Below are 11,633 nucleotides of genomic sequence, written 5' to 3' on the forward strand. Positions count from 1 at the left end.
TGAAACAGTGCAACTATATTAACAACAAAACTCTCTGACATTCTCAGTGGGCTGGGCCTGCATTTCGACGTGTGGCTTGTGCGTTGGAGCTGGAGAAGGAGTCTCCGAATGATTGTTTCTCTTCCTGACATTGGAAAAGTTGGCTTGATGCTGTTCAGACCTTGATGAGAGCGGCAACAAGGAATCTCACCTGGCTTGTGAGACATACAGTACTCGGCTGTTGCTCGATAATGAAGGCTGTACGAGAATCATTCAGAATATTGATCGATACCACCTTGCCATGTTACCCGAATGACGCTTGCTTCTTACAGCCAGCATGCTTGCACATAACGCGCGCCAGGTCATCCTGAGATCTGCTGGCATGCAGTTTACAGAATCGTCTGACCCGATCATCCCTGTAGCCGAATCTTGCAACCTTATCACATGCTTTGAAAACATCATTCTTACGGGTCAGCGGTGCTTCCAGGTTACCTGTCTGCTGACAGCATCGATTAGGAGGGACATGAATGAAGTCCTTTTCTTTGTGCTCTTTGCAAGCTGAGGGCTCCAGGTCTCCAGGCTTCTTCCACATCGCTCTTTTGACACAATCCTGGAACGAACAAGTTTGCTTTGATTTCAAGTCGGACTGCCGGAACAATCAAATCGATCAATCATCTTCAAAGGTGACCTCAAGGGCTTCGCGATGAGCAGAGCAGTGCAGTCGTAACCCTGTTGCTCCTTTTGCGGCAGCCAGTCAGCTCAGGCGCGAAACTAACTATCTCCCCACCTCCTAGCTTTGAGCTCAACCCATATGAAGCTGTTCTGTTGCATGCAGGATGAATACATTTTCCTTCTAATAATCGTAAGAGCCTGGCTATACAACACCCCTATTACTGAGCATGCTGTTTTCGTGCGAAGGTTCGGACAGAGCAGAGTGCAGCTTGCAGAGGAGCGAGCTTGAGACACCTCAAGTCAATTCAAAGCGTCCGATGAGTGTAAGCAAACCCCTTGTCAGGTGATTCCAGGCAGCCTTCGGGATGTGCACATGTTTGAGAGCGATGTCTAAACTCGACATCACTCATTGCCTACACCACTGTAGCATTCCTTCACCTCAAATTGACTTCCATGCCATGTTCGTTTTCTTCCATTATCCTGGAAGTCTTTCCACATTCGTGTCAGCAACAACAGGATCCTGTACCCACGTAGTCTATCGCTGACGACCTCTGAGACGTTCTCTACGGGAAATGAACCCAACTCTTCGATGGTCTTGAGCATCTACCAGGTCAAGCGCATCATTCACTGTCTTGCAGACACTGAGAGCAGAGCTTTCACTAGCCCCTTTACCTGCTCCTTCACGTAATCTATCCTCAACAGAAGTTCTTGAAGGCTTTCAGTCCCTTTTGCTTTTTGCCCAAGCTCGACCTCTATCGCTCCTCCGCAAAGCCGCAGGCACCGACTGCTCAGAGACGCAATCGCATGGAGAGAGGAGGGATCATCGTGCATGCCACCATGCCTTCCGTTGCCATCAATCAGCAGCAAGAGCAGCAGCAAGTCCGCATGCCGCATCAATCGGACATGTAGCAGCAGTTCTGAACTGGATTATTTATTACTCAACCGGTCAATCCGTCTGCTCAACTTCCTGGCCGAGTCCCGCCGCCCGACCGGCGGCTCCCGGCGCCGGGCCCCGAGCCTCAGGCTCGGAGCGTGATGATTCCTCGTCTTTACTCAAATTTAAGGTAAAAACAGTACGAGGAGGTGCGACTTGAGCAGGAAAAGTTAAGTTAAAAAGCTAGTAGAGAACTCAAAAATGGTCAAGTGCCTGACCGTCTCAGTACTCGGACTCCGGCGCTGGAATGCATGACGCAATGCAGCTGCTGATGCTTGAAAACAAAGCTGCTGGTGAATCTGGAGCGCAAATCCCCCTACGCTGTGCATCACTTGAGGCTTCCGATGTCTTGAATGCTGGGTTTGATTTGATTGCACTTATGTTGGGTTCCTTTTCCGATCTGCATAAAAGCGAAGATGCGGATTGATCAAGGAAGTCACTTCAGTTAAAATGCTTGAAGTGTATGTGCTTTGAAGCAAAGAGACTTTGACGGAATTGTTTGGAAACATTTCCCAGGCCGACAATTGAAGGTATCGGAGATATCTCAAACCAACGATTGATTTCAGAGCATCTACACTGATATTCTTTTACTGGCTGATGTGGTTGGAATATTCAAAGTTACATTTCCTTGCTTTTTCTGTCCTAAGTTCCTTTCAGAGTACTCTACAACATTTGCGTGTGAGGATGGCTGTTTTGAAAATGTGAACAGGGACAAGCGACTCCGAATCGGTTACTTTCAAAATTTTCATCTGACAGCTACTATGCTGCACTCATACTTGGATGATCAGAAACACGGTAAAGGGTGGCTCAATGTTCGTGGGGCTGTCAATTGGAATCCAAGGAAGCAAGGAGGCTTGACTTTGACATTCATATTCCTGTATTCAATTGCATGCTTGCCTTGTTGCAAAAGGTCCCGATTGATGACAAGCTTGTTACGTGTGCAGGATCGGATAGTGGGGGCACTATCTACATTGAAGGTCCGCTGTATTCTACACTCGTTTCCAAGCCTAGCTTGAACGTCGGTCGGTCTGTGATTAAAATGAAATTTTCGAGAATCGTGCGATTAGCTTGGACTTATGAAATAACCAGAGCCGCTGGCAAAGCGAGCTCGACTCAGCCTGGACTGGACCTGCCCAAAATAAGGGACAGGACTCCAGGCTAGGCATAGCCTCGATCGTCAACGAAGTCAGGCAATGGATTCTCAGACAGACTAGGAGCATTCAACGGCCTGATGTGCTCCCCTCATTCATAGTAAGAGAAGGAGCAGAAGCTTGTGAGAAGCGAGAGAGCAACAGGGAGCACTGCCCCTAGTCCTCCCCTTAGCCTATATAAGGATCAGCGTCTTCAGCTAGAAGGGTCTGTTCTCTGTCCTTATGTTCGATACCCCACATGACCAGCATCGTCAGCGTCAGCTAGTCATCACCGCACTTCACTTTTATGCGATACAGCAGAGATGCCTTGTGCATTCGCTGTAGACATGTGTAACTCGCGCTGTAGACAGCATGTATAACTCGCATTTGGGATGTGACAGCACTGGCGGGTTCTCGTCATTCAGACGCTCGAAAAATGGCGATCGGTGGCATCATCTTTATCGAAGCAAACTTTACAGATAGGCCAACGAATACATCCATTGTGAAGGTAAACAAACATTTCTGCTTTGTGTGAATGAGTCAAACAAGATTTTTGACTGATGGAAAAGTGACATATTCAACCCTGAAGCAACCTGGAGATCAGAGATTCCACTTGGTCCGGCTTCAGCATCTTGCTGATGGCTGCCCGGCTCTTCCCGTACTTCTTGGCAATGCTTGACTGCTTCATCGGCTGGCTCCCTGATCCCGTTCCATAGAAGCTTGATATGATGTCCAGCTTCTCCGAGACGCTGAGCCTCGTCTTGCTCGCGCATGACTGCCGGTGCTTCTCCTTCCTCTCATCGCTCCACGGCTCTGGCGTAGGAGCCCCACGTTTTTTCGGAAGGCAGTCGAAGAGAGGGGCAGGGCTTGAGGAAGAGCAGTAGCTCGCGGATGAGCATGGAGAGGAAGGGGGGGAGGGGCCGATAGGGAACGAAGGAACGCAAGGAGGAAGAGCCTGGAGCTGGGGTGCGCCAGCCGGGGGGACGTAGGGCGGTAGGCGATCATCGGAGAATGGGCAGAGGAGGGAGGAGGTCCGGGTGAAGGAAGGGGATACGCAAACGGGGCAGTCGTGATCGATGCAGACATGGAAGGGGAAGAGCGATGAGCCAAGCATGGCTGGTTCCTGGTTGGTGGATTTGTGACGACAGGAAGCGATGTTTATATTTGCTCGACCTGCACGCTTCTGGTGACTAGTTCTTTTTTTTATTTGGAAACAGTCGGACGTTCATTTTTAGACTCTTTTGAAGGTAATTTTGTGTCGTAAACTGTGTAGTACAGAGTTTGGAGATGGTTCCGTGCACGGCTACAATTAAAATATTTGTCACAGTTTACTTCGTGCAGCGATTTTACTACCAACTTTACTCTATCGTCAACTTCGTGCATTACCACACGATCTCGGGGTTCTTGCCAGCGGAGTGGAACTGCGATCCTACGACGAACTGTTTCGAGGATGAATAACTGAAGAATGAAAATCTGTACAAAGCAAAATAAACGTTTCATATTCAGAGATACATATACTTGTTCGCTTTGTATACGCCTTCACTTTTGACATTTGTTAGGAAAACTTCCTACAAGTATCTCTCGATCCAGTGTTGACACACGAAGTGATCCCGTCAAGAAACCAAAGAGCAAGCGTGTGACAGCAATGCACAATCCAACGGTCCTTTCTATCTCTTCTTCCGTAAAAGGGATCGAGTTTTTTTGAGAGCTCAGTGCATTCTTTGTTGAATTTCCTCAAGAAATCTTTCTTGTTCAAATGACATATCAAAGACCAGAGGTTTTCAACGCTGTCTGTGCAGAACGTCAGTGCATTGAAGTCATACTCCTTTTACCCCATAGACCTTAAATGTTGCTCAAATGACTCCGTATCTGTGGATGTGTGTCCACGGCTACAATCTGTCCTTCGAAGGTTACAGTTGACAATCTGTTCACAGCCTTCAATTACTGTCTTGAGGTAACGTCGATGCGTTGTAAACCTGACATTCTCTGGAGATTCGCCTTCGATTCTATGCTTGGCAACGACTGCATTTCGAGCCTTCTTGTATGTTTGCTCCATATCACTCTTCCTCTGATGCACACTCTGATGATCGGACCTCAACATGCCAACCAAATGTTCGTTGATATACTGTTCTGTCTTGCCTGTCAAACAAAACTTTTCATTGCCATCTTGAAGCAGGTCAATTCGCTGAGCCAAGTCAGGTTCATGACTTGTTGTACCCTCCAGATCTGCTTCACATTCCTCAAACACAGAACAAAATCCTGCATTAATCATTGTTTTGTCGATCGCACAACAATTCACAACAGTCTGACAATGCTCAGGATTCATTCGACGGAATTCATCCATCATAGATGTGCACACTCTGGACCTATCATTGCCCAGCAGTTCCATGAGATGCCTATCTCGTTTCTGAAGAGTGGATGTGGATGGCAGAGGTAAGTTGAAAATCATCTTGTCCGTATCAAAAGTTCCGGTATGTGAGTAAGCGATGCGAGCGAGACTGGTCAACTCAGAATGGCAAAATGGGAGGCAGGTGTGTCATAGTTTGTTTCAAATCAATGACATGAAGAGAAGGCAGATGAAAGGAGATTGTGCAGTTTTGCATCACGGATTACAAACAATAAGATTTTGAACAGCACCCAGAAGCCAAGAATGTTGTCGATGGTGAGCAGCGAGCTCAAATTTGAGACCCTTATGATCGGCCTGTCGGTGCCAACATGAGACAGGAAGCGCGGCGCAATGAAATGAGTAAGAGAGCGGGTGAGCAACTATGTAGAGGATCAAAGATGAATAAGCAGGCATCTAGCTTCAGCGATGCTGTTAGGTCTGCTGTCTTGCATGTGTCAGAGGAATGTGCTTGCATGCCTCGTACACCGCGAACGTGATGGCTGTAGCTGGGATCGTCTTGAACACGGCAGGGAGCCCTCCCTTCCACAGGGCCTTGACCCCCTCCTCCCTGGCGATGATTGACATCGTCTAACTCTAACCGTCAGCCCCCCCCACACGATCCTCCGCTGGTCACCTGGAAGACTCCCTTGCCACTCGCCATGTTCATCTGCATCCTCTTCTTGCAGAGGTCGAGGGGTAAGGTAGCAAACTTCGAGAACCCTCCTGCAATAAAGTCACCAAAATGAACAAGGGAGGAGGGGCGCGGGCACCAGCAGCAGCTCCTATGATCGTACTCGGAAGCAGCCCCAGCTTCTTGGAGGACATATCCAAATCCCCATCCACGTTGTCCATGTGCAGCAGGCGCATGTAAGCTGCCTTGCCGGCCTCGAACGTGCTGCAGGGCTGATGGTGAGGGAGGAGAGGAAGGGGGACGATGACTTGTGTGACCTGAGTTGTATGGCCATGTAGGGAACGATGCTGATAAGAGAAGGAACAAGACCCTGTCACCAGCAGTTCACACCATCACGCCCGTATGACGACGAGTTGTAACCTGGTAGAACGCAAACAACCCTGAAGCTCGCCAGAGGGCGGAGATCTCCTGAGCAACAACGCTTGACCGAACAACGTCTGGAAGTTCGCGATCAGACGAGCAGCACATGTATAGCTTGGTTCACCTGTCCGTGATGCAATTCGTGTTCTCAAGAGATCCAAGGGGTAGGTTCCTTCCTGTGGTTCAGACGGGACCAGCGTCCTCCTCTTACACTTTACCGATCGTAGCGGAGGCCCCGGCAATTCCTCCAGCGACGAAGTTCATGGACAACTGACCTTCATGCGTGTTGGTCCACTGCACCTGTCGGGTCTCAACGTCATCCTCACCTGCAGGACCCTATCGCGTTACCTTGTCGACTGAGCGGATGAGGTCCCTTGCAGCGTTATAGGTTGAGAACTTGATCGCCAAGAAAGACATGACCTGCTGCCGTCTCAGTCGATCAGATCATGAGGAGGTGTTTGCAACCATGACTTGCGCTGGGACGTTTCCTTTCCACAGTGCAAACACTCCTTCCTCTTTCACTATCGTCTTCATGGTACCGAAGAGCCCCTTATACCTGACGTGAACCTCTCACCACTAAGGAAGAGGAGGTCTAGGTCGCTCACTTGAACTTGCTTGCTTGCGATATCGGATTGGTCTGAATTTGCAGGCGGATCTTGATGAGATCAATCGGAGCTACCGCAATGCGAGCCTGCGCTACAGGCTCACTTTTATCCATCTCGCACTCGACTCAGCATACCACAAATCCTGCTATGGCCCCAGCAAGAGCATTCTGAGCCATTGTTGGCTTAGCTGGAGGTGACGCATCATACGCCCTCTTCGCAGCTTCTGGCGGATGAAAGTTGGAGCTTGCGAGAAGCTGGCAGCGAAACGAGTTTGCATGTGACCGTACTGAGGCGACCAGATGTTCAGCTTCGATGGGCGAGATACAGGAGGCTGAGATCAGCAGCTGAAGGACAAGAGCGCGGAGGAGATAAGAACTCCGAGATGCCATCACGACACAGGCCCTCTCGCTTGATTCACAATGTGTCCTAGCATGCAGCGAGCGGAGGAGAACTCGTTGGAACCCGCACCTTCACTTCAGAAAATGAGGAGCATGAGAACGAGAGGACGAGAGAGTTTCTTACAGGATGCGTCACGCTGTGCTTCTCCTCCTCCTCTCCCTCTTCCTCCTCTCCCTTCCTCCTCCCCCTTTGGCGCGTCGCGGCCCCCGCCATTCTCGCAAGCTCCCCCAGCAGGCCCCCCTCAGTCGTTCCGTTCCCCAAATTGCATGGGATCGTAAGGGTAGGGTAGCAAATTTACACGGAGGAGGGGTCATTTAGATAACAATATTCTTCCGAATGGGGGGTGGGTTGCTAAAATGTACGGGTACCTGAAGCAATGCGACTAGTCGACTAGCTCATATGGCAAGATGGGCAAGAGGGAGAGGAGATGGCGAAGAAGGCATGGCAGGATCAGAGAGGAGGGAACAAGACATGGCAGGATCAGAGAAAGAGACAGTGAATGAGATGTCCGATCAAGAACAAGGAAGCATGTAACGCAACAGAAGGATTTCAGGAGGTTGAGAAGTTATGATACGATGATCATGGTGGGGGCTCGGCGGAGAAGAAGCAGAAGCGGTGAAGATGAAAGACGATCTTTTGCTGAGGACTATTCTGTTACTCATCATCAGGTGCTGCCGTACTTTTTGCGATGTTCCTGCGATGGATGGTGACGTTTCTCCCGCAGTCTGTCTTGCGATACTCACGAACAAGTGCTGTTAACCAACTTCAACTTTCTGTCTGACGGGATCGAAGTGGCCCAACACTCTGACCTGTCTCCTAAGTCTGGCAATGTTATCGAGAGCTCATTGCAGCTTCAAACTGTTGCTTCATGGGCAGACAACTCGTCAAGATGGCATGTGAGTACATCTTCATTGAGTGCAGTGAGTGAGAATATTGGTGGTGCAGGAGATCGGGTTCATCTTGCTCGCTTACAGTCTCGCGGATGGTTCTCGATGCTTCCTGACGGCTGCGAGGCTCTCTCGCGACTTCAAGTGCTCATCCGGACCTGGTGGCGGTGATATGCTCAAGTTGTTGTCAGGTTTGCACAAGATGCCGGAGTTGCGATGAGATTGTTAGGAAAGAAATCGCTATCAGCAGGTATCTGCAGTTGCGCGATGGTGACAAGATTGACATGCATGTAGGATATGCGCGGCGTTCGGTCATTGGCATGTCACAAGGGAAGTCCCACCCGACCTGTTTGCTCAACTATGCTTCTGTTCTGTCAGAGATGAAGAGGGGGAAGGTAACGTAGCTAGTGATGATGATGGTGTCGTCGTGCAGTTGAGACGGAAGTTGTCAGCCTTGCTTGAACATGCTTCGAGCGTTCATCTCACGGACCTGCCCTCCTTCCACCTCATCCTGTACCATCGACCTGCACTTCATGACAGGTTTGAGCAGAGTTCGTCTTGTGTATCATTCATCTTACGACTTTCAAGTTGTCAAGGTGTTGTGGTTCTCAGGACAGGCGAGGAGGAGACATGTTGTCAACACATTGCTGATGGTCTCAACAGATGTCGCTGATGAACTGGGATGAGTACAAGAGAGACCTCAACCTTCTGACGCACCTTCTAGTCCAAGATACGAGTATGAACACATCATTCATCAAGTGATTCTGCTCTTGTTGTCTGTTGTCTGTTGATTAGAGCCGTCAGTCCCTGGGAGGCTCTAATGGCCCCCTTGCCGTTACACCTGGCCAACAAGATAGCCAGGTTGTTCGCAGTCAAGATGATGTACGAATATCAGGTGTTTGCAAGTATGAAAAGATGTTTGCCTCGCATGACTGCGACTAAAGACTCAAGTCATGACTTGGTCGTCGCTTCCCGTCCTCGTCGACAAGCTCGTAGTAGCTGTTGTGATGAACGATGTGAGCGAGAAGGGGTTGCACGGGCTGGTTGCCAGGGCGTTCGAAGGCAGCGACAATCCTGTATGTTGTGCTCCTGATTTCACGTTAAGTGATGGCAATGTCAGGGGAGAGAAGGAGTTAGGATCCGATACATGTTCGTGGTGTGGCAGGAAACGCAAGACACGCTGCTTGCGGGCGTTTGTACGAACAACCTCCTCGTCCTGCCCCCCAGCATGTCTCCTCAACATGCAGGTCTGTCACGAGCTCTCCTCTCATTGCTCTGGTTGACTGTTCGGGAGCAGCCGCCGTCATCAACAACCTCAAAGCACATGTCGTGCTGGACTTGTTGGGTTGGCTGCCTGTCGGCAGAAAGTTCTCGACACTGGAGACACTCTTGCTGTGAGTTCTCTTCTCCTCCTATCACAAGTCTCCTGCACCTATCTTCTCCTGTCTTCTCCTCCTTCATCCTCTCCCCCGTTTCTCTTTCTGTCATGCGTGTCCATCCTTTGTTTCCTCCTCGCTCCCTCCTGCTCACCTCCTGTCAGGCTCAAACCGGCTGCTCTGCTAGTACACGCTCACGGCTTCTACTCGTCTCTCGGGGGTGTAGTCGACTACCTAGTCACTGGTGGACAAGATCTGCTCCTTCTCCTTCTCCTTCTCCCGCGGCTTCTCCTCCTCCTCCTCCTCCTCCTCCTCCTCCTCCTCCTCCTCCTCCTCCTCTGCTGCTGCTGCTGCTGCTGCTGATCCTGATTCTCCTTTTTGTCCTGCTCCTGCTCCTGCTCCTGCTCCTGCTCCTGCTCCTGCTCCTGCTCCTGCTCCTTTCTCGCTAATCGGACATGGCAGATCCTATCGTCTTCCCTCCCGAGCATGTCGATTCCTCGCTCTCAGCAGAGTCTCTCGTCCTCCTCCCTCCCTCCTTCCAGTTCAACTCGCTCCCTCATCTCCACCCTCAGCTTGCCGTGGGCCCCCGAGATTTCCCGGGCGAGAAGGCGATGGAAAGTTGGCGGACAAACTTGATGTCCTCCGTTGACTTTGTGAACTTGACGAGAAAGCAACACAAGAACACTTTTGTCTTCTGTGCCATCCATGAGTACTACAAGATCGATCCGGAGAGCTTCATGCTGTGGGTTGAATTGTTGAGATTGCTACCAAACTCGTGAGATGTCGCCTGTTTGCTGCTTCTTCGTCCCTTGACTTGTCTCAGCGTTCTCGTCTTACCAACAAGATCTTTCTTCTCCCATGCTAATCAGACGATCCTTCAAGTCCTTGGACGTGTTGGGCTGCAGGCATCAAGGATAGGTTTCTTAAAAAGGTTGCCTGACAGGTGAGAATATAATCATCATGATCATCATCACTACCACCACCATCACAATCATCATCATCATCACCACCACCACCACCATCACCATCATCGTCGACATCATCGTCGACATCGTCGTCGACATCATTTCAATCATCAACATCAACATCAACATCAACATCAACAAAATCAGCAACAACGTTCTACATGCGTGTCCTGGCCTCGAAGGTGACATGAGAACAGGTTGAGCTACATGCTTCATCTTCGAGGTTGCGACGTTCTGCTAGATACAACCTTGTTCAACGCACAGACGACAGCGGCAGACATGTTGTGGGCGGGAGTTCCGATAGTGACATGGCCGTCGACCAGGTCAGGCAAGACTTGTGCTGTTGGAGTGGATGAAGAAGATACGGCAGATGGGTCGGGCGAGTATCAGCGTCGCTGGGAGAAGCATGCGAGGGAGGAGTGTTTGTAGCTGACAGCGCAAGGGAGTACACGTCACTTGCACTTGCTGTGATGAGAAGGTCGAGGAAGATAAGAAGAAGGCTCATCAGCAACAAGCAGAACTGCGAAATGTTTGACGGACGACTGTGGAGGATCAGGTGGGAACGCGGGGGAGGAGCTGAAGTGATGGACTTGCGCAGGTTTGAAAGAAGTTTGACAACCTCCTGGGATGTTCTCATGCAGTCCTCCTCTTCCAAGTCCATCAACTCTCGTCTCCCACATATCATCGCCGCAAGTTAGTTGCCATGTAAACCTTCCGAACTCGTCCTTCCGCTGCTCCTGCTCCTGCTCCTGCTCCCGCTACTACAGTCTCGACTGTTCGTTTTCTATCGTTCACTTTTCCTTGATCAGCACTGTCTCTTCTTTTTATTCTCACTCGCTTGTCACTTGAAACTCTCAAGCTCCCAGCTTGTCCATCATCCACGAAAGATGAGCTCGCAGCTGCCTGGCAGCGGGAAAAGACCTGAAAAGATTTCAAGGCAAGGAAAGAGAAAGACGAGGAGAGGAGAGAAGAGCCAGGAAAGAGAGAGGGAGAAGGAGGGAGGGAGAAAGGAGAAGGGCAGGGAGGGAGGGAGAAGGAGAAGAGGGAGGGGGGGGGGGAGGGGAGGGGGAGGGGAGGGGGGGAGGGAAAGGAGAGGAGGAGGAGGTGAGAAGGAGGAAGGGGAGGAGGCAACATGTCTCTTGGACTGAATTCGCTGCTGCAGTAGAGGAGGCGTTCTCTCTGCTTGCATCATCCTCCTCGTTGGTGAGACGTGAACTCTCCGCTCCACCTGAACTCTCGAGCCTGAGGA

At 50.4% G+C, this 11,633-nt stretch overlaps 4 protein-coding genes across 4 annotated transcripts; 2 read left to right on the forward strand and 2 right to left on the reverse strand.

Moving 5' to 3' along the window:
• Window positions 1–1,561, reverse strand: GUITHDRAFT_155152 (hypothetical protein). Its single transcript, XM_005823708.1, has 11 exons — window positions 1,324–1,561; window positions 1,201–1,254; window positions 1,090–1,139; window positions 985–1,041; window positions 874–935; window positions 767–832; window positions 668–717; window positions 472–625; window positions 288–426; window positions 191–237; window positions 1–143 (listed from the first exon to the last, which is right to left on the reverse strand). The coding sequence occupies exons 1-11, from the start codon at window positions 1,480–1,482 to the stop codon at window positions 19–21; spliced, it is 963 nt and encodes a 320-aa protein (XP_005823765.1). The 5' UTR covers window positions 1,483–1,561; the 3' UTR covers window positions 1–18.
• Window positions 1,562–5,493: 3,932 nt separating this feature from the next.
• Window positions 5,494–6,933, reverse strand: GUITHDRAFT_117082 (hypothetical protein; the record flags this gene model as incomplete). Its single annotated transcript, XM_005823709.1, has 11 exons — window positions 5,494–5,539; window positions 5,586–5,689; window positions 5,736–5,824; window positions 5,872–5,996; window positions 6,050–6,102; window positions 6,153–6,229; window positions 6,371–6,452; window positions 6,501–6,575; window positions 6,618–6,708; window positions 6,758–6,843; window positions 6,892–6,933. 11 exons carry the CDS (start codon window positions 6,931–6,933, stop codon window positions 5,494–5,496), a joined length of 870 nt encoding a protein of 289 aa, XP_005823766.1.
• An 844-nt stretch (window positions 6,934–7,777) lies between these two features.
• GUITHDRAFT_145524 (hypothetical protein) lies at window positions 7,778–10,198 on the forward strand (the record flags this gene model as incomplete). The annotated part of the gene is made up of 12 exons (XM_005823710.1): window positions 7,778–7,824; window positions 7,881–8,052; window positions 8,102–8,187; window positions 8,235–8,293; window positions 8,338–8,438; window positions 8,707–8,801; window positions 8,848–8,938; window positions 8,988–9,119; window positions 9,164–9,290; window positions 9,341–9,437; window positions 9,584–9,663; window positions 9,882–10,198. 12 exons carry the CDS (start codon window positions 7,778–7,780, stop codon window positions 10,196–10,198), a joined length of 1,404 nt encoding a protein of 467 aa, XP_005823767.1.
• Window positions 10,199–10,379: 181 nt separating this feature from the next.
• On the forward strand, window positions 10,380–11,082 carry GUITHDRAFT_117084 (hypothetical protein; the record flags this gene model as incomplete). The annotated part of the gene is made up of 4 exons (XM_005823711.1): window positions 10,380–10,566; window positions 10,626–10,707; window positions 10,755–10,940; window positions 10,983–11,082. 4 exons carry the CDS (start codon window positions 10,380–10,382, stop codon window positions 11,080–11,082), a joined length of 555 nt encoding a protein of 184 aa, XP_005823768.1.
• Between the last annotated feature and the right edge of the window lie 551 nt (window positions 11,083–11,633).

Source organism: Guillardia theta (assembly GCF_000315625.1).
Source record: "Guillardia theta CCMP2712 unplaced genomic scaffold GUITHscaffold_104, whole genome shotgun sequence".
NCBI lineage: Eukaryota > Cryptophyceae > Pyrenomonadales > Geminigeraceae > Guillardia > Guillardia theta.